The 21,559-nt window shown below is 45.9% G+C and overlaps 1 protein-coding gene across 3 annotated transcripts; it reads left to right on the forward strand.

Moving 5' to 3' along the window:
- Position 1: 1 nt before the first annotated feature.
- SRRD (SRR1 domain containing) lies at positions 2-21,013 on the forward strand. 3 transcript variants are annotated; one of them, XM_044275390.1, is made up of 8 exons: positions 2-139; positions 2,435-2,593; positions 3,139-3,179; positions 7,468-7,685; positions 10,810-10,908; positions 18,249-18,400; positions 18,483-18,528; positions 20,096-21,013. In XM_044275390.1, exons 2-8 carry the CDS (start codon positions 2,442-2,444, stop codon positions 20,285-20,287), a joined length of 900 nt encoding a protein of 299 aa, XP_044131325.1. In that variant the 5' UTR covers positions 2-139; positions 2,435-2,441; the 3' UTR covers positions 20,288-21,013. The 3 variants fall into 3 exon arrangements, with proteins under 3 accessions (XP_044131325.1, XP_044131323.1, XP_044131324.1); XM_044275388.1 differs by lacking the exon at positions 2-139 and adding an exon at positions 1,637-1,759; XM_044275389.1 differs by lacking the exon at positions 2-139 and adding an exon at positions 1,637-1,759 and having other exon boundaries at positions 7,489-7,685.
- The last annotated feature ends 546 nt before the right edge of the window (positions 21,014-21,559 follow it).

Raw genomic sequence — 21,559 nt, forward strand, 5'->3', positions numbered from 1 at the left:
TCAATGTGGGAAAGAGGTTTGGAACGCACGTCAACTTCCGGTCACGAAGACTTTGAGACGCAGGATGAGCATGTGAGGGTTTTTGGGTGGAACGCAAGAGTTTTGTGACTGGTCCGGAGCAGCTGGTCTGAGCTGACAGGTATACAGCGCCTCTACCGCCCGCTGCCTTGTGGTGGCGCTCTGCTCAAGTCCCCCGTTGGCTGTGTCTCCTCTTAGGCTAGGTCTTGAATTGACATTAATGTCAATGATGACTTTTAGGGCACGTTCTCAGGGCGGATTTTTGATGAGGATTGTAGGCACCTTCTGAAATCCGTGTTAAGACCGCTTCACAACTGCCTTCCATTGTTTTTAATGGGAATCCGCACCCTAAGGGGAATTGCATAGCAGAAAACACAATGGATATCTCCTTTTTGCACATTCTGCCCCAAAACCTCGCTGAGCAGCCACATTGAATGACGTTAATCCGCAGGTGGATTCTGTGGTAATGCATGTAAACACGGGTGCGGGTGAGCAGGCAGAAGATCCGCATGAATTTCCGTTCCACACCAGAACCACACTAAAAGCTGCAGGAAGTCTTTGGCGCGGATTTGATGCGCTTTTGCTGCAGGTCTCAGCCTTGCATTAAGGGCTCATGCACACGACCGTATTCCCTCCGAGACATACGGTCCGTGAGCAGCCTATATGTCCCGGATCGGCATACATTGTGCACACGGGAGCGCACAGCATCATAGATTGCAATGATATTGTGCGCATTGGGCCGCCCACGGGACTATTGTCCTGCACGCATGATATTATAAGTGCAGGAGAGTAGTCCCGCAGGCAGCCCGAGCGCACAATATCATAGTAACCTATGATTCTGTGCACTCCCGTGCGCACAATGTATGCCGATCCGGGACATATGGCCCGCTCACAGACTGTATGTCTCGGAGGGCATACGCTCGTGTGCATGAGCCCTAAGGAACTGACACGCTGCAGATTTCAGAATCCACGCGGCAGGTCAATTTCTGCACCAAAGAGAAAAAGTAAAGTGTCCATGAGATTTGTCTATTCTCGTACACTTTGCTGGTACTGGAATCCGCAGTTTTTTTTTTTTTGCATGAGAATCCCAGAAATACCGCACATAATCCATGTGGTGTGCAGGTGACCTAAAAGGGAAGTATGATTTCTTTATTTTGGGGTTTTATTTGTACATGTTAAGGGTCCATTCAGACGACAGCCCGCAAACAGCCTTCAATGGGTCCGCGATCCACAAGATATGGAAACAGATAAGACATGTCCCATCTTTTGCGGAACAGAGGCATGGATTGGAAGCGTTCGGAAGTTCTCCGTGCTTCCGTGGGCTTTCAGGTCCTTGCCTCTGCACTGCAAAAGATAGGACATATCCTATCTTTTGCCGTATTTTGCGGATCGCGGACCCATTCAAATAAGTGGGTTAGCATCCACAAACAGTGCACACGGATGGTGCCTGTGCCTTGTGGACTGCAATTCGTGGTCTACAGCACGGCATGGAACCCTTTTGCACCTTATGTTATGAGGTGAAAAATATCTAAACACCCCTGGCAGTGAAAGGTTAAAGAGTGTTGTCTGAAATTTTTTTGTTTTAATTATTAACTTGAACTTGTACAGTTGCTTAAAAAAGATCTACTCGCCCATTTTTCCAGAGCTGTTCTGTGCAATACTGATCCAATATCTCCTGGTCTGGGTACAGCATGTGGCCACTGCATCCAGTCGCTGTCCTCAGTGATCTACAGCTGGAGAGGCAGGTGTTTTATATTGTGTTTTTTATATTTTAGGTAATTGTACAGACTGCCTGAGATTTTTAAAAGGGTTGTCTGGGCTTTTTAATATTGATGGCCTATCTTCAGGATAGGTCATCAATATCAGATCGGCGGGGGTCTGACACCCGGCACCTCCGTCTAGCAGCTGTACGGGGAGATTCCGTGCGCAATGCGCACGTGCTGTCTCCCTTCTCTGTACCTGCTCGCTGCTGCTGTGCCATAGACATACAGCAATGGACAGGAAGAAAGTAGGGAGACCGCACGTGCACACTGCGTGTGCCGTCTCCTCCTAAAACTGATCGGCGGGGGTGCCGGGTGTCAGACCCCCACCGATCAGATTTTTATGACCTATCCTGAAGATAGGTCATCAATATTAAAAAGCCCGGACAATCCCTTTAAGGAAAAGTCTCTTGGACAACTCCTTTAAGGAAAACTGATAGACATTACTACTAAAATGAACACCCTGCCTCAGTCTTGTAGTTGTATGTTTTTCCCAGTTCTATATCTTGTCCCTTCCTGCTTGGTTTCCGCTAGTTTCTCTCCTTCCATTCATGGCTTGAGATATGGATTAGTGTGAGCCCATAGCAGACAGGCACTGGTGAGTGATGACAGTCTGTGGAATGGGATAAATCCTGCCCATATTTTGCTGCTTCCAGGTCCAGGATGGAATCGGGCACGTGGCAGGTAGTCAGCAAGAAAAAGGCCATGAAGAAGTCCTCCCGGCTAAAGGAAAATCCAGCTGGATCTGAGCGGCTTCATAACTTGGATCCAGACATGGGTTGCTCTAATGTAATCAAGCGAATTAATGAAACCATGTAAGTTACGCGTCTTCACAGTATATAATAAGTGTGATAAAAGTGGAGAGAAAACATGAAGGTAAGGCTTAGTTCACTCCTTGTTTGATAGGACCAAGCGTATGACCCTGACATGGTGTGCACCTAGCCTTACAGATTATCACAAAGCAGCTTCTACCAAATATCCACCAGCCAGGTGGACTCCCATCCTCACTATTTTGGCCACAAACTGATAGAACTGAAACCAGGCAGATCCCGTTACAGTCAGTGGGGGGTCTTTTGGGTGCCATTGGTGTCTGGCACTTTTTTTTTCTTTTTTCTGTTCCTGTATCGGAACAGAACGTCAGCAGTTATGTGAGCCAAGCCGGGCGGTGAACCGTCAGCTACTTCCTCTTGGTCTTTTGTAATTTACACGCACAGTGGCTGCTTTGTAGATGAAACCTATGTTATATCATAAATCATATCATGATATGGAGACATCGGTGTCTCATCATTAATGAATGTATCAGGAACCCTCCCATAGCTCAGAGTATCACTACGTCTCTTATTCTTGCTGTATTTAACAGGGCAGATTTGCGAGCGTCTGACTTTTGGGACTCTTGTCAAGGTGAGAACAGTAATATGTGGAGTATATAGATTAATATCAGAACAAATGGGGAAGAATTCAGCTACAAGGTTTGTCACAACATGTAGAGGGCTTGTTGACATGTTGAAGGGTCAGCAATCTCCGGCACTCAGCTTTTGTGAAACTACAACTCCCAGCATGTCTATTCACTTCTGTTCGAGTTACAGTAGCAGCATGCCTACTGGGAGTTGTAGTTTCACAACAGCTGGACTGCCAGAGATTGCTGACCCCTGCTGAGTTGGTCCCACCAGGACGTCATATTCATTTCATAGATGATAAATAATAAAGCCTATTTCCATTTATATGCTGTTGTAAAAAAATGAACCATTTCAAATTGATGACTTTTTTATATATATATATATATATATATATATATATATATATATAATAGCGCCACCTGGTGTTCAAATGCTTACCCTCCCCACAGCCACGTCTCGGCATAGTGCTGTTCATTGCACAGCAGGTAACAGAAGTAGCTTTTTCCCGATGTTCACTGCAGAGGAACAAATAAAAAAGTCTCCCTTCCTTGCGGCAGCCCACAGCTCAGTAGATGGACGTGCAAGCTGCAGTACACTTTGACCACCTGGTGGTGCCATACTATGTAAGTAAATGTCAGGATAATGTTCTAACTCACTTAGGGATCACTCAATGACGTTAAACGTTGGAGTGGTCACCTGTTATCTGTTGAATATAAGATGAATTTGCAGAGGCCGGGTGGCGCCTCTGAGCCCTGAATGCTGTAGTACCGTACAGCAGCATTCACAGGGAAGACAAAGGAGGATGGTACTGCTGCATTAACCTCTTAGAATCGATGGTGTCCTGCAATTATGACATCTCGGTGGTTAGACAGAGAGGGCTCCCTCGGTCACCCCATAGGCACCATACAATGCAGTCACAGGTTACAGCTTGCTATGGGAGCTACTGAACCAATTGCCATGACCTCCGGTCACATCCAGGCAGGACGAGGTCTGGAGAGCCCCATTTTAAGATGGGAGGGCCCTGTGTACTGTATGTTACTATCCAACTGATGGTAATGTAGTGGATACAGCTTATTGGGCTGGAATAGCACAGAGACCAGCTATTATACCTGTACGTAATGGGACTGATTGCCATAAAGGCACCATGATGTAAAGATGTGTCACGAGCAGGGGCGTAGCTATAGGGGGTGCAGAGGTAGCAGTCGCTACCGGGCCCAGGAGCCTGAGGGGCCCAAAGACCCTTGTGCCACATAAGAAGACACTGGTATTATAGAAAGTGTATGCAAGTTACATCTTTGGCTGGACAGAAGTGGTTAGGTTATGAATTTGGCATGGAGGGGGGGGTGCAGTTTTAATTTTTGCCTCATGCAGCACGAAGGTTTGAGGGAAGGGGGGGCCAAGCTGAACTGTTGCACCAGGGCCCATGAGCCTTTAGCTACGCCCCTGGTCACGAGGTTCACACAGGCACCAAAACTGCTTGTGCAGCCATCATCAGCAAGAGAAACCTCTACTTCTGGCCTTTCCAGCCCTCAGATGTTGGCTTCTGTAAGGAGCTTGACCGAGGGTGGAGGCTACCCCTTTCTGCCCAATAGTGTCCTGTGAAATGAGGATCACAGCACCTGGAGCCAAATGGAAAACTAACAGGCAATAATGCTTGTGGTTGGCTGAGTAGACAAATAGTGGGATATTACATATAAACAGTGGCCTTTGGAATCAATGGTCTACCAGTATTAAAGGGGTTTCTGGTAATATTGATTTTTAAAAATGCTCGCAGCCTGCCCCCTGAAATAGAAGACTTTTATACTTACCTGCTCCACGCTGCTCCAGTCCTTCTCACTGTTTACATCCAGTAGCGCAAGGGCATAGTCACATGCACTGCTCCAACCAATGACTGGCTTCAGAGGGGATGTGGCCACAAGCAGCATGTCACTGCTGAAGCCAGTCATTGGCTAGATCGTTGCATGGGCATGGTCACATGCACTGCTCCAACCAATGACTGGCTTCAGAGGGGATGTGGCCACAAGCAGCATGTCACTGCTGCAGCCAGTCATTGGCTAGATCGTTTAATGGGCATGGTCACATACACTGCTCCAACCAATAACTGGCTTTAGAGGGGATGTGGCCACAAGCAGCATGTCACTGCTGCAGCCAGTCATTGGCTAGATCGTTGCATGGGCATGGTCACATACACTGCTCCAACCAATGACTGGCTTCAGAGGGGATGTGGCCACAAGCAGCATGCCACTGCTGAAGCCAGTCATTGGCTAGATCGTTGCATGGGCATGGTCACATACACTGCTCCAACCAATGACTGGCTTTAGAGGGGATGTGGCCACAAGCAGCATGTCACTGCTGAAGCCAGTCATTGGCTAGATCGTTGCATGGGCATGGTCACATGCACTGCTCCAACCAATGACTGGCTTCAGAGGGGATGTGGCCACAAGCAGCATGTCACTGCTGCAGCCAGTCATTGGCTAGATCGTTGCATGGGCATGGTCACATACACTGCTCCAACCAATAACTGGCTTTAGAGGGGATGTGGCCACAAGCAGCATGTCACTGCTGCAGCCAGTCATTGGCTAGATCGTTGCATGGGCATGGTCACATACACTGCTCCAACCAATGACTGGCTTCAGAGGGGATGTGGCCACAAGCAGCATGCCACTGCTGAAGCCAGTCATTGGCTAGATCGTTGCATGGGCATGGTCACATACACTGCTCCAACCAATGACTGGCTTTAGAGGGGATGTGGCCACAAGCAGCATGTCACTGCTGAAGCCAGTCATTGGCTAGATCGTTGCATGGGCATGGTCACATACACTGCTCCAACCAATGACTGGCTTTAGAGGGGATGTGGCCACAAGCAGCATGTCACTGCTGAAGCCAGTCATTGGCTAGATCGTTGCATGGGCATGGTCACATACACTGCTCCAACCAATGACTGGCTTCAGAGGGGATGTGGCCACAAGCAGCATGCCACTGCTGAAGCCAGTCATTGGCTAGATCGTTGCATGGGCATGGTCACATACACTGCTCCAACCAATGACTGGCTTTAGAGGGGATGTGGCCACAAGCAGCATGTCACTGCTGAAGCCAGTCATTGGCTAGATCGTTGCATGGGCATGGTCACATACACTGCTCCAACCAATGACTGGCTTCAGAGGGGATGTGGCCACAAGCAGCATGCCACTGCTGAAGCCAGTCATTGGCTAGATCGTTGCATGGGCATGGTCACATACACTGCTCCAACCAATGACTGGCTTTAGAGGGGATGTGGCCACAAGCAGCATGTCACTGCTGAAGCCAGTCATTGGCTAGATCGTTGCATGGGCATGGTCACATACACTGCTCCAACCAATGACTGGCTTTAGAGGGGATGTGGCCACAAGCAGCATGTCACTGCTGAAGCCAGTCATTGGCTAGATCGTTGCATGGGCATGGTCACATACACTGCTCCAACCAATGACTGGCTTTAGAGGGGATGTGGCCACAAGCAGCATGTCACTGCTGAAGCCAGTCATTGGCTGGATCGTTGCATGCACCAATCTAACCAATGACTGGCTTCAGCGGTGACGTGCTGCTTGTGACCACAACACAGCTGAAGCCAGGATGTAAACAGTGTGGGGACCGGAAGATGGAAACAGCTGAGGCAGCGTGGAGCAGGTAAGTATAAATGTTCTGTTTCAGGGGTCAGGATGTGGACACTTGTTTAAAAATCAGTATTACAGGAAAACCTCATTAAGGCTACATGCACACGACCGTTGTGTGTTTTGCGGTCCGCAAATTGTGGATCCATACAACACGGATGACATCCATGTGCGTTCCGCAATTTGCGGAACGGCACAGACAGCCATTGATATAACTGCCTATTCTTGTCCGCAAAACGGACAAGAAAAGGACAGGTTATATTTTTTTTGCAGACCACAGAACAGATCAACGGATGCGGACAGCACATGGAGTGCTATCCGCATCTTTTGCGGCCCCATTGAAGTGACTGGGTCCGCATCCAAGGCGCAAAAACTGCGGCTCTGATGCGGATCAAAACAATGATCGTGTGCATGAGGCCTAAGCATGGATGCGCCAGGTTCATTCAGAGCTCTTCTTTGTAGCTGCTCTCTTTTCTGGCATTTACTGGAAGAGTCCTGAACAAATTCATGGTGTCAATCATAGTTAGCCTGATTTGATCATATTTGTACAAAATGTTTTCTTTAACTATATTTCCAAACTCACGTCACCAAGACATTGGTTTCACTACTTTGTCACCAGCTGCTTATACAGTGTATTTCTTCTAGGTTGTCTTCTCAAATTTCCAGATATATCACCAGCAACTTCAGACGCCAGCAGTATTAATGAGGAGCTCATGAAGAACCTGCACCTTGAGGGCTCCAGGTCTACCTGCATTTCTCTCCAGTCCTATGACTGTGTGTGCTATGGTCTGGGAAATTTTACGTCCTGTGTTATATCTCGACATCAAATGGCCTTCTTACTGCTATTCCTGGAACAATTTAAGGTGATGATTGAACATGATGAGACAATAATTGCTTGTGCTCCAAATTCTGAGGGCTCATTTACATGGCCGTAAGCGTGCATGCCGACTTTTTTTTATTTTTTTTTATTCATGCAGAATTCCCCTTTCCTTGTCAGCAAAACGGACAAGAATAGGACATATTCTATTCTTGTCCGCGGATGCTTCAGATGCTGTGGTGAAATGTGACCACGGCATCTGAGAGCACTAAAACCAGAAGCCGTACGCTTCCTGGCCTGGGATGCCTTCCCTGGCTGAGATTGGGGAAGGCTTTCCATACTAGTAATAGGCCTGAGGCTGTTCCAGGCCCATATGTAGTATATTCCAATGCTGGCCTACAGGTGGCAGCACTGCATTGGAATATTCTGAATCCTGTATTCTGTAATGGATAAATATCCATTACAGAGAACAAGTAGCAATTTAATAATTGCATATTATAGTCACCTAGGGTGAACTAAAAAAAAGAAAAAGGTTTTTAAAATATTAAAAAAAATATATAAAAATTCTACTCGCCCGCTTTCCCTAGAATAAATAAACAGTTTAAAAAAAAAAAAAACAGAACATCATGGGCATCGCCATGTCTGAGAACACCTGTGCTATTAAATATAAAAATATCCCCAAAATGGCCGATTTACCTTTTTTTGTCACTTTTTGTCCTAAAGAAAATTGAATAAAAAGTGATCATAAAGTCATACACATCCAATACTAAGAACTACAGATCGTCCCGCAAAAAATAAGCCCTCATAAATCTTTGTAGACATAACGATAAAAAAGTTATAGGGGTAAGAATATGGCTATGAAAAGTTTTTATGTTTTCTCAGTGTTAAAGCACAAGAACATCTATATACATGTGGTATTGCTGTACTTGCACTGATTCAGAAAATGAAGGACACAGGTCAGCTTTACCACATAGGGAGCGCCGTAAAAAAACACTACATTGCCTGCAATAGTAAAGTGCAAATTGTCCTGCAAAAATAAAAAGGTTTATGGCTCCAGAAAGTCCAGGAGTAAAAAACGCAAAAATGGAAAATCCCAGGGTCCTAAAGGGGTTAATATAAAACAATAATTATAATAAACGATCTTTCCGAGACAGTGAAGAGTCTCCTCTGCCCATTATTATCACACGGCTATAAAACAGCACATGAGCACTTGCTATATATTGTGGAGGACGCAGAGGTTTTATGGGACAGCGTGGAACAGATCCAAACCAATCAAGGATTATTTCCACGTCTCCAAGACATACTGGACTACACCTAAAAAATAATCAAAGCTGTTCTCTCAAGAAACTTTTGCCCTGGTGGCAGGGATTTTCTTTTAGTGCAAAACAATTCAAATAAAAGTCATCATATGCTGCTTACCGATCAAAGCTAAATGGAAACGGGACGTTGGTAGAACGCAGGAACAATGGGACGCTGTTCTGGCTTTAACCCCTAGCCTATGAATACCTCAGCTATACCTAGTACATAGAGTACATAAAACCTCTGTGTTTTTATACAAGATAGGTCTTCGGGCGAACTCGTGCTGCCCGGTGTGGGGAGGAGGAGGCTTCCCTGATGCATATGGTTTGGGAGTGTTCTCTGTTAGTCTATTGGGAGGATGTTTGCAGATAGTTGCCCGGATGACTCAGATACAGTTGCAGAGAGATCCCAGAGTATGTGTGCTAGGTCTCCTAGACTTGCAGAGTGTCTTTGAGTATTCACAGAATGCTCCTCCCAGCTAGAATATTGCTATCCAAACACTGGATAGAACAGAACCCACCCACTAAACGGGAATTTGTAAACCGACTTAACACTATTCTGAGAAATGACAGAGGAGTATATTTGAAAAGAAGATGCTCCGCTAAGTTTATGGTTATTTGGCAGGGATGGTTTGAAGTCCCTGGATTGGCGTCGCGGACTTTGACAAGAAATTGTTTACAGGGGCAACTTTCCGTGCTAGGGAAAATGATATGAACCCTGGGCACTCCTGTTACGGCTCCGACATGTAGCCGTGGGCAAATCTGGCCTTCTGGACTATGCAATTAAATGTGCAAATGATGTCACTTTGTACCCGCCATGCTCTGTGATGCTGTACCTTCACAATACGAGCTGGTGTAGTCGTCTCTCCGCAGGGAAGTTGGGGGGAATTTCTAAAGTATGTAATTTGTGTTTTGTTACCTTTATGGCAATCGATATAACAATAATGACAAAATATGCAATATTTGTATTACTGTAATACATCATATGACAAGCGGAGAGTTCTTGTCTTTGCCTGGGACATTGCATTATTTTCATTCCCAGGGAATATCTTATTAAAGGGGTTCTGCAGTTTGTTTAAACTGATGATCTATCCTCTGGATGATCAGCGGGGGTCCGACACCCGGGACCCCCGCCGGTCAGCTGTTTGAGAAGGCAGCGGTGATCCAGGAGCGCCGCGGCCTTCTCACAGTTTACCGCAGGCCCAGTGACCTCACGACTAGTATCAACTGGCCTGGGCGGGGCTAGGCTCCATTCAAGTAAACAGAGCTTAGCCCCGCCCAGGCCATTGATACTAGTCGTGACGTCACTCGGCCAGCGGTAAACAGTGAGAAGGCCGCGGTGTTGCTGGATCACCGCTGCCTTCTCAAACAGCTGACCGGCGGTGGTCCCGGGTGTCGGACCCCCACCGATCAGTTTAAACAAACTGCAGAACCCCTTTAAGATGGATGGATTTCTATTTTTACAGTCCCTCGTTTTTTCTTGAGGTGTTGTGCTTTTCCTGACGTTTTGTAAAATGAAGACACAACTTGCGTCACTTACCGTTATACTTTGCAGCTCTTTATTCTATCTTTAAAAACATAATTTTATTAATATAACATTATTGCTGTATTTTTGGAACTTTTCCTGATGTCTGTTTCATGGGGGTGAAGTGTTCTGGGATTTTGGATTACGTTCTGGTTTAGTTGTCAGATAACAGCTGGAGGGCCGCAGGTCGGGCATCCCTGTTGTAGAACATCTGTCTTCAGCTAATTTGCCCCTGTCCTTGTACTTGAAGTATGGATGTTTCAATGAAGCCAATGCCATAAATCAGAAGGGACAGATTACAGGGACAGGTCTGGTCCTTGAAATAATCTCTGTGTATTTCTTTTCAGATCCCCAGACGCCAGTGCTATGTTTTTGATCCAGTATTTTCTCCATCGGAGATTGCTGTACTGCAGGACCTAGGGCTGACCGTTTTGCTGACAAACGAAGTAAGTAGCGCGGAGTGCATTTCTTTGGATTGGCCAAGCACATGTTTTTTTCTGAAGAAAGAGGGCGTTAAACCGTTATTAGCCCCCTCTATTCCCCAAACTGTCTGGATGCCCTCATACACATTACTGCAGTGCTGTTCCTAATTACTTCAGGAGAAGTAACATTGTAGTAACCAGCTCCATTCACTTCACAATAACGGAGCCGTTTAATTCCTGTGCCTATATCTGGGGTGGAGGAGCGGCCAGGAGTCAGACCCCCACTGATTAGATATTGATGACCTATCTTAAAGGGGGTTGTCTCACTTCAGCAAGTGGCATTTACCATGTAGAGAAAGTTAATACAAGGCACTTACTAATGTATTGTGATTGTCTATATTACTTCCTTTGCTGGCTGGATTCATTTTCCCATCACATTATACACTGCTCGTTTCCATGGTTACAATCACCCTGTAATCCATCAGTGGTGGCTGTGCTTGCACACTATAGGAAAAAGTTCCAGCCTCTCTGGTGGCCGGTAGTGTTGAGCGAAGCTAGCTTTGGATGCTTCATCCGAAGTTGCTTCGTTCAAAACTTGGAATAATACTATACAGAGATCCGTCTCCGTACAGAATTAGAATGTATTAGCTCCAATGAGCCGAAGCAAGTTATTTGTGAAGTCGCGCCTGACATCGTTGAATAACAGGACTCGGCTTCGGTTCCAACTAGTATCCAGCCGAGTTCGGTTTCAAGTTGTAAAGCGGTTTTCCACTTTAAAAATCAACTACTGAAGTTATTCAACGATGTCAGGCACGACTTCATAAATAACTTGCTTCGGCTCATCGGAGCCCATACATTCTATGAATCTCCGGACAGTATTATTCTGAAGTTTTCAACAAAGCGACTTCGGATCCAATCCAATAATGGATTGCAGGGCGGGCCTAAAACATGGAAACGAGAAGTGTATAGGCTGACGGAAAAATGAATCAAGCCAGCAAAGGAGGCAATATGGACAGTCACAATACATTAGTAAGTGCCTTGTAGTAACTTCCTCTGCATAATAAATGCCACTTGCTGAAGTGACACAAATCCCTTTCAGGATAGTCCATCAATGTAAAAGTCCTGGGAAACACCTTGAAAAAATCATCAGATCTTGCCAACTACAGCCAGTTCAAGCATTACTTAGGTAGTGTGTATGGTCGTCTTAAGAATAATCATCTTACATATATCATCTTCGCTATATAGCAGATGGGGAAGGGGTTCAGGCATCTTCTTGTTTTTTATGTTTGGTTTCATGGTGCAGTAGCACAGATAGAAGCCTCAAAGGGGAGAGGGTGCAAGGTCGGACTCCAAGTCTTGTACCAAATTCTGATAGAAGAAGCAGCACAGCAAAGAAGTGTTTATTCATCCAAGTCACTGGTGACGTTTCAGTCCTTCTATGGAGCCATTCTCAAGCAGTATTAGAGGGGTTTTCTCACATCACCAGTACAAAGGTGAGATGGGACCAAGCCTTGACCACGAGGTCATTGGAAAACACCAGAGCAGGCTGGTGCTCCACTGTTTCAGTAACTCCCATTGCAGTGCATAGGAGCTACGGAAACGGCGTAGCACAATAAGCTATACTGTTTTCCAACCATCGGGTAGTTGGGGCTTGCTCCCATCTCGCCTTAGTAACGGCGAGATGACACAGTCCGTTAAAGCTGTACAACCACAGCTATTTATACCATATTATATCATACAATGAAGCTCAATTATCATACAGTAATTCAAGTATAAGTGTATTGTTTGAGATAATGTAAAAATCTCAGATGTCAAAAAAAATGTCAAGGTGCGTTCACATGGCGGAATTTGCCGTTGGAATTTTGGCGGTGGCTCCCATTGTTTTCACTGGGAGGCAGCAGTGCAGTTCACGATCTGGAAGTTTAAGACCACTATTGCACCAAGAAGGGACTTTTCCCTTCTTGATGTGGTGTTCAGACAACCACCGCTCGAAGGTGAGCCAGGTGTCCTCCCACAGTTTGGCGCCATTCACTGGAGCTAAGCCATGAGCAGGTCTGCAGCATCCAAAGTGAACAACGTCCCTAAAAACTGTGGTGGTTTCTGATAAGGTATATGTGGCGGACTTTGACATCATCATAATCCGCTGCATTAACCAGCCCTAATGCTCACCTCTTTATGTGGTGCTGGTCTGGTTCTCCTGCGAGTGACGTACCTGGACACGTTGTGTACCTGCACATCACAGTGTCAGTGACGTGCCGGGATACAGCACTGCGGAGCACAGTGATTGGCTGCAGCCACCATTTCCCAGCATGTATTCTAAAAGCTGCAGGAGAACGAACCAGAACCGCAAAGAATGGCGCTGGAGAAAGAGGTGCATATAACATCTTTTTGAGATCTTTACTTATCTCGGAGAACCCCTTTAATCATCATTGAAATATGTATGAAAAAAAGTGATCAGCCTTTAAAAAGACACATTCATTTCTGCGTGTACTCGATGCCTGGCATCCTGCACGTGCACCTGCGCATGTCAGGGACGGTGGAGTTAAAATGGGCGCATCACAAAAAGGTAAGAAATGGCACATACTTTTATTATTATTATTATTATTATTATTAAAGCGCCATTCATTCCATAGCGCTGTACATATGATAAGGGGTGCACATACATAATACAGACAATTGCACTAATCATAAACAAGACGAGTTACAGACTGGTACAGAAGGAGAGAGGGCCCTGTCCGTAAGGGCTTACAATCTACATGGTATGGGAGAGGGACACAGTAGGTGCGGGTTAAGTTGGTCATGGCGGTATAGAGGCAGCATGGTCACGGGTTGTAGGCTTCTCTGAAGAGGTGGGTTTTCAGGTTTCTTTTGAAGGATTCCACTGTAGGTGAGAGTCTGATATGTTGGGGTAGCAAGTTCCAGAGTATGGGGGATGCACGGGAGAAATCCTGGAGTCGATTGTGGGAAGAGGCAATAAGAGGAGAGGAGATAAGGAGGTCTTGTGAGGATCGGAGAGTGCGTGTGGGGGTGTATCGGGAAATTAGCTCAGAGATGTAGGGAGGGGAGAGGTTATGGACGGCCTTGTATGTATTTGTAAGTACTTTGAAGTGAATTCGTTGGGCAATGGGGAGCCAGTGAAGGGATTGGCAAAGGGGAGAGGCAGAGGAATAATAGGGTGAGAGGTGGATTAGTCGGGCAGCAGAGTTGAGGATAGATTGGAGGGGTGCGAGAGTGCTAGATGGAAGGCCACAGAGGAGAATGTTGCAGTAGTCTAGACGGGAGATAATGACGGCATGTACAAGTATTTTCGCAGATTCAAAGTTAAGGAAAGCGCGGATGCGGGAGATGTTTTTGAGTTGGAGACGGCAGGTGGTGGAAAGGGCTTGGATGTGCGGTCGGAAGGAAAGGGCAGAATCCAAGATCACTCCAAGGCAGCGGGCTTTGTTGACTGGGGATAATGTGCAGCCATTGATCGTGATAGATAGGTCTGTTGGGGGGGTTGAACAAGATGGGTGAAAGATTATGAATTCTGTCTTATCCATGTTAAGTTTAAGAAAGCGAGAGGCGAAGAAGGATGATATAGAAGATAGACATTGTGGGATTCTAGATAATAAGGTGGTGATGTCTGGACCAGAGAGGTAGATTTGTGTGTCGTCAGTGTAGGAGTGATACTGAAAGCCATAGGACTCTATGAGCTGTCCCAGGCCAAAAGTGTAGATAGAGAAGAGCAGGGGTCCTAGGACAGAGCCTTGCGGGACACCAACAGAGAGGGAATGAGACGAGGAGGTGGTGCGGGAGTGGGAGACGCTAAACGTCCGGTCTGTGAGGTATGATGTGATCCAGGAGAGGGCCAGGTCAGTGATGCCAAGAGATGAGAGAGTTTGCAACAGAAGGGAGTGGTCAACAGTGTCGAAGGCAGAGGACAGGTCAAGGAGAAGGAGGACAGAGTATTGTTTCTTGGTTTTGGCTGTGAGTAGGTCATTGGTGACTTTGGTAAGGGCAGTCTCGGTCGAGTGGTGGGGTCGGAAGCCAGATTGTAAGCGGTCAAAGAGGGAGCAGGAGGAGAGGTGGGAGGACAGTTCTGAATGGACATGTTGTTCAAGTAGCTTTGAGGCATACGGAAGAAGTAATATGGGGCGATAACTGGACAAGGAAGATGGGTCAAGTGAAGGCTTTTTGAGGATGGGTGTAATGGTAGCATGTTTAAAAGCAGAGGGGAAGACACCAGAGTTTAGTGATAGGTTGAAGCGATGAGTTAGGGCTGGGATAAACACTGCGGTGAGGTTAGGGATGAGGTGGGATGGGATTGGGTCAAGTGCACAGGTGGTCAGATGAGATTTGGAGAGTAGAGTGGAGAGTTTTCCTTCTGTAATGGTAGAGAAGTGGGTTTTGGGAGAAGAGGACCGAGCAGTTGTGTAGATTGTCTGTGGGGACTGTGTAGTAAAGATTTCTCTGATGTGGACTATCTTTTGTTTGAAATATTTGGCAAAGTCCTCCGCTGAGAAGAGAGGAGAGGGTGGGGGCGCTGGGGGACGGAGAAGGGAATTAAAAGTGCTAAAAAGTTGTTTAGGGCTGTGTGACAGGGAAGATATGAGAGATGAGAAGTAAGCCTGTTTTGCATCAGCGAGTGAGGATTTGAATATGAGGAGGGATTGCTTGTATGCGGTGAAATGATCTTTAGAATGGGATTTCTTCCATCGCCGCTCAGCAGCCCTGGAAGCTTGTCTGAGTTTTTTGGTCAGGTTGGTGTGCCAGGGTTGTCTGTTGATTTTCCGGATTTTGTTGTGTGTGAGGGGGGCAACAGTGTCCAGAGCTGTACTTAATGTGGTGTTATATAGGGTGGTAGCAGCTTCTGGGTCTTGGAGGCAACAGATGGTAGAGAGTGGGAGAAGAGAGTCAGAAAGCAAGCGAAAGTCAAGCTGTTTGAGGTTCCTGCGGGGGTGTGCTAGTGTGTGGACCGGGGGAGCTGCAGAAGAGACCAATGAAGAGAAGGTGAGTAGGTTGTGGCCGGATAGGGGGAGAGGCAAATTATAAAGGTTAGATAGGGAGCAGAGGCGGGAAAAGATCAGATCCAGAGTGTGACCATCTCTGTGGGTGGGAGCTGAAGACCACTGTGATAAGCCGAAGGAGGAAGAGAGCTACAGGAGTTTAGAGGCGGCCGAGTGGCATGTGTCAATAGGGATGTTTAAGTCACCCATGATGATAGTGGGGATGTCGGCAGAAAGAAAGTGTAGTAGCCATGTGTTAAAGTGGTCAAGAAATATGGTGGCTGGGCCTGGGGGGCGGTAAATGACTGCTACTTGAAGGTTGGAGGGAGAGTAGATGCAAACAGAGTGTACTTCAAATGAGGTGAGCGTAATGGAGGGTGGCAGTGGAGTTGGGCTGTAGGAGCAGGTGTCTGATAGGAGAAGACCAACTCCTCCACCATGTTTGCAGCCAGGGCGGGGGGTGTGAGTGAATTGAAATCCACTATAAGAGAGTGCAGCAGGGGAGGTGGTGTCTGAGGGTGTCAGCCATGTCTGTGAGACCCAGAAAGGAAAGGTTTTGAGAGATGAACAGTTCATGGATGTACGACAGTTTGTTACAGACGGAGCGCGCGTTCCATAATGCTCCTGCAAGAGGAACTAAAGGCGCAGGGTTCAGAGGAATGGTAATTTGGTTTAAGGGGTTGTAGAAATTTGTAGAAGGAGATTTGTAGTGGGACATGGAGGTGATAGTGGGGATTTGCTGAGGGGGTCCTGGATTTGGAGAGATATCACCAGCAGTAAGGAGAAGCAGAGAAAGTGTTAATAGATGAGAATAGGAGAGGGCATGAGGTGTCTGTGTGTGTTTGGGAAGGAAGTGTTTTATGTTGGCAAACAGGTTTGTGCAAGCGATCAGATGAGAAGATAAGATGAAGGGAGAGATGAATAGTTCCTTGCTGGGTGAATGGATGTGGGGGTATTTCAGGAGGTTATGGACAAGTAGGAGGAGTAAGAGGAAAAATTTAAACATTGTTTGCATTGACTATGTCTGTAATTACCTGTGGTCCCCTTCTGGTCCCATTCTGGTATAATTCAGTCTGTGCACTTAGAGTTGCACTTGAGAGATGTTGCATGTGGAAAGACCAAGGTCTGGAAGACCTATGAACTTAGATTTATACCACTCAGTGATCAATCAGGTGTGACCAAGAGGGGAGGGGGCTACATATGGCCTAATCAAGATAGGACCAGATACAGGGGTGAAATAGTCAATGTAAACAAATACTCAATAAATCCAGCAGGAAAAGAGACATTAATAGTTCAATGCAGACATACCAAGATTTAGAAGGAGATACTGTCTCAAATAAGCAAGACGGTATTCAGCGTTTGGGCAGTAGTGTTTAAGAATGTCACTCATGCCATCTTTCAACTGTACTCGGGTAGTTAGAAAATAGATCGTATTGTTTAAGGCCTGAATTAGGAGCAAGAAGTGATCAGATACAAAGATCCCTCAATACCAATGTAGGATATGGGGCATTGATACGTAGGGCTGAAACATCGGCACCATCTACTGTTTAAAACTGGAATGGCACCCTCAATAGCACAATGCAAGATAAATAGTGGGGATTATCATACATAAGACAACTATTAGAGGGTAATCTCCATGCCATGAACTTACAGGGACCATGACAGGAATGAAGACCAATTAGCATATAGTCTTAACCTTATAAATAGATAGAGCCACTGATTTACATAAGATCAGGGCATTGTAACAAAACCCCAGGGTTATCTACCTTCAATGATGCCCCATTCAACCAGTGACTCTCACTTCTCCAAGGATGTATATATGACACTCTTGACTACTAGATGCAAAGTCTGGTATCTTTCTTAGTGTAGTCCGCAAAATGCAGAAGTAGCCTATGATAGAAATGCCTTTTGTTGTCCGTGGTTGCGGACAAGAATAGGACATGTTCTATTTTTTTGCGGGGCCCCGGAACGGAAGTGCGGATGCAGGCAGCACACGGTGTGCTGTCTGCGTTTTTTGTGGCCCCATTGAAAATGAATGGGTCCGCTCCAATTCCGCAAAATTGCAGAACGGATGCGGACCCGTTTTGCAGATGTGTGAATGGACCCTAAGACGGAATCACATTACTTTTTAAAAGTTTTGTCTTCTCAATTCTTCTTGATAAATTGTTGAAAACCTGCATTTTTCAGGACGTATGGCCTGTCCTCAGGATAGGTCATTGTCAGCTGATAGTGGTCCAACCCCGTACCCCCACCGATCAGCTGTTGGACCCAGACTGATCTGAGTTCCAGAAAACCTTTACTACTATGGCATGTATTGGGCGAATATGCTGCTAGTATGTGCATCTGTTAATGTTATCTGTTACCGTCTCATTCCAGGAGGGTAAGCACGCCGTCCGTAAGCCCACCGTCTTCTACATGCCGCATTGTGGAAAGGCGCTGTATAATAACTTGCTCTGGAGGAACTGGTCGGGTGATGCTTTGTCACAAATGGTCATTATAGGCAACAGTTTCAAAGGGATAGAAGAAAGGTAATTAGAGCAAATCCCTCTTTTAGAACAGCACAAAATAAAGAAAATATATTTCATTTTTCTAAATGTTCTTTTCTCACAGATTGGTTTCCAGAATCCTCCAGAGAGATTACATTTATATCTATAAGGTGAGCCTGTTCTATACTATTGTAGTAAACTATGTCCTCTTGTAGCAGTTTTTCTTCTTTTAAATATTCTCTCCTCTTTTACCTTGTTGATTCCCTTTATGTATTTAATAGTTTCTATCAGATCCCCTCTGTCTCGTCTTTCTTCCAACCTATACATGTTAAGGTCCTTTAACCTTTCCTGGTAAGTTTTATCCTGCAATCCATGTACCAGTTTAGTAGCTCTTTTCTGAACTCTCTCCAAAGTATCAATATCCTTCTGGAGATATGGTCTCCAGTACTGAGCACAATACTTCAAATTAGGCCTCACTAGTGCTCTGTAGAGCGGCATGAGCACCTCCCAAGCCCCCGCTCTCCACTTCACGGGAGACTTGGCCTAAGCTGCCTTAAAAAGGCAGCGGCTTAGCCTAAATCCCGCTAGTGACCACAGGAAAAAAGGCGTATTGGTTAAAGGGTTTCTACCACTTCGGTGTCACATATTTAGCTGTCAGACACTAGCGATCCGCTAGTGTCTGCTCTGGCCAACCATCCTAATATAATTGCTTTTGGGGCAGCCGTTTTGATAAAAAAACTACTTTTATTAATATGCTAATGAGCCTCTAGGTGCTATGGGGGCGTCATTAGCACCTAGAGGCTCCGTCTACCTTCAGAAACTGCCGCCGCCGAGCGCGTCCCTCCAGCCCGCCCATCTCCTCCTGAATGCGATCCTCCTTGTGAGCGTATGTATTCTGCGCATGCGCAGTGAATGTCTGACCGCTTCCTTGCTCAGACATCTCCACTGCGCCTGCGCGATGACGCCATAGTGCTCCGAGGAACAGGCGCAGTGGAGATGTCTGAGCAGGGAAGCTGTCAGACATTCACTGCGCATGCGCCGAATACAGGCGCTCACAAGGAGGATCGCATTCAGGAGGAGATGGGCGGGCTGGAGGGACGCGCTGGGCGGCGGCAGTTTCTGAAGGTAGACGGAGCCTCTAGGTGCTAATGACGCCCCCATAGCACCTAGAGGCTCATTAGCATATTAATAAAAGTAGTTTTTTTTATCAAAACGGCTGCCCCAAAAGCAATTAGATTAGGATGGTTGGGCAGAGCAGACACTAGCGGATCGCTAGTGTCTGACAGCTAAATATGTGACACCGAAGTGGTAGAAACCCTTTAAGGAGTAAATCCTGGGTTGCAGATTTTTGCCACCTAATTGTTAACATCAGCACTGAGTATATATTGTGTTACAAGCACTGCTACAAAGCAGGGTCTTATTGTTAAATCATGGCACCTTCAAGGGAATCTGTCACCAGCAAACTCCCTATCCAACTTAAAAAGCAGGTTTTTGTTGTTGATTGTAGACTCCTTTCTCGAGTTTTGATACTTTTTATTAACATGCAAATTAAGCTTTTGGTGCAGTGAGGGCGTCACCATTGCTCTTGTGCACCCAAGCTCTGTTCTTTTCTGTGGCCAGCCCCAAAAAGGAGCAGAGTGCCCTCTAGTGGTGGCTGCAGAAAAATAAATGAAATAATTGTGTATCTGGAAGCTATGCTGTTTCTACAAAGTGATTAACTAGTCTTTATTTCCACAGAGTTTACAGGTTGTAGAAGAAACGTCACTTCCAGAGAGTATTCACTATAGCGATGTTTTCAATGACACCTCCATTCATAGCTTCCCGACTGCAAAACTAAAATCTTTTCCTAAGGAAACGTGGCAGTCTCAAGATGAACCTCAATATCAAGACTGTGAGGACCTGGAAATCATTGTCAGTCCCACAAGATAGCGGGTGGGCGATCAAGGGAAGACATTGCGTGCACCAGTAAAAGGGGCTTCTCTGGAAGTGGGGGCTGGTTCTCTGCACCAGATGCATGGCCACCAGTGCACAAACAAGATGGATCCCTTCGTACACACATGAGCCTACAGAGGGAAAACCAGTGTATGGCTGCCTTCTCCATATATGAAATTAGTTTATAATGTACATTTTTCCCGTGAACATACGTCTGATAATCTGTTTTATATTCTAACAACTTAAAAAGAAATTAAATTTATTTAAAGGGGTTGTCCAACAGATACAAAGGGGGCATAATAGGTAAAAATAAAGCTAAAACAAGTAATACCTCACGGATCCCCCACCACTGCATACCAATTCACATGCTGGTCTCTGCACTGCAGTGGTGACCCGCCTCGGCCAGTCATTTCCTGCCTGTTAAGAGACACGAGGAGCTAAAGACAAGTGGGACACTTGGTAACCATAGAATGGCAGAAGTGAGGGATCAGTGTGGTGTCATTACTACTTTTTGTTTTGAACCCATTCTGCCCCCTTTTTGCATTTCTTTCAGCCGCTGGACAAACCCTTTCTTTAATTAGTTTTTTTTTACCTTGAAGTATTCTCAGTTGCACACTGGTATTGTCACTGTTCTGTAGAATGTTCTATCAGAAAGCAGCGCTGGGGGGGGAGGGTCTGGTGGCTTCTCACCCTGTTGTGATTTGATTAAAACATTTCACTTATTGCCCATTGTTTATGTAGCGCCAGGATATGGATACCAAAGCGGTCATCACTCGTCATCAGTCTGTGTCCTCAATGGGGCTCACAGTGTAATTTCCCTATATAAGGGTACTTTCAAACTAGCGTTATTCTTTTCCGGTATTGAAATCCGGTTAGGGTCCATTCACACGTCCGTTGTTTCTTTCCTGATCTGTTCCGTATTTTTGCGGAACAGATCTGGACCAGATCTGTACCCATCCATTTTCAATGGGTCCTGAAAAAAACGGAGAGCACAATGTCAGATTTTTTTTCAGGACCCATTGAAAATGAATGGGTACAGATCTGGTCCAGATCTGTTCCGCAAAAAAACGGAACAGATCAGGAAAGAAACAACGGACGTGTGAATGAACGCTTAAGGGTCTCAATACCAGAAAAAAAATGCTTCTATTTTGTTCCAATGCATTCTGAATTGAAAGCAATCCGTTCAATATGCATCATGATGTATTCCGTTCCGTCCTTTATACGGTATTTGACTGGACAAAATACAGCAGCATGCTGCGGCCAAAATCC

The sequence above is a fragment of the Bufo gargarizans genome, chromosome 1 (genome assembly GCF_014858855.1).
Source record: "Bufo gargarizans isolate SCDJY-AF-19 chromosome 1, ASM1485885v1, whole genome shotgun sequence".
In the NCBI taxonomy this organism is placed as follows: Eukaryota; Metazoa; Chordata; class Amphibia; order Anura; family Bufonidae; genus Bufo; species Bufo gargarizans.

Excerpts from the sequence above, each read along its gene's own strand:
- SRRD (XM_044275388.1), top strand. The coding sequence starts at position 1,710 with ATGTGGCCACTGCATCCAGTCGCTGTCCTCAGTGATCTACAGCTGGAG. Across the intron at positions 1,760-2,434 it reads AGTGATCTACAGCTGGAGAG|GTCCAGGATGGAATCGGGCA; the intron begins GCAGGTGTTTTA and ends TGCTGCTTCCAG. Across the intron at positions 18,529-20,095 it reads ATTACATTTATATCTATAAG|AGTTTACAGGTTGTAGAAGA; the intron begins GTGAGCCTGTTC and ends TTATTTCCACAG.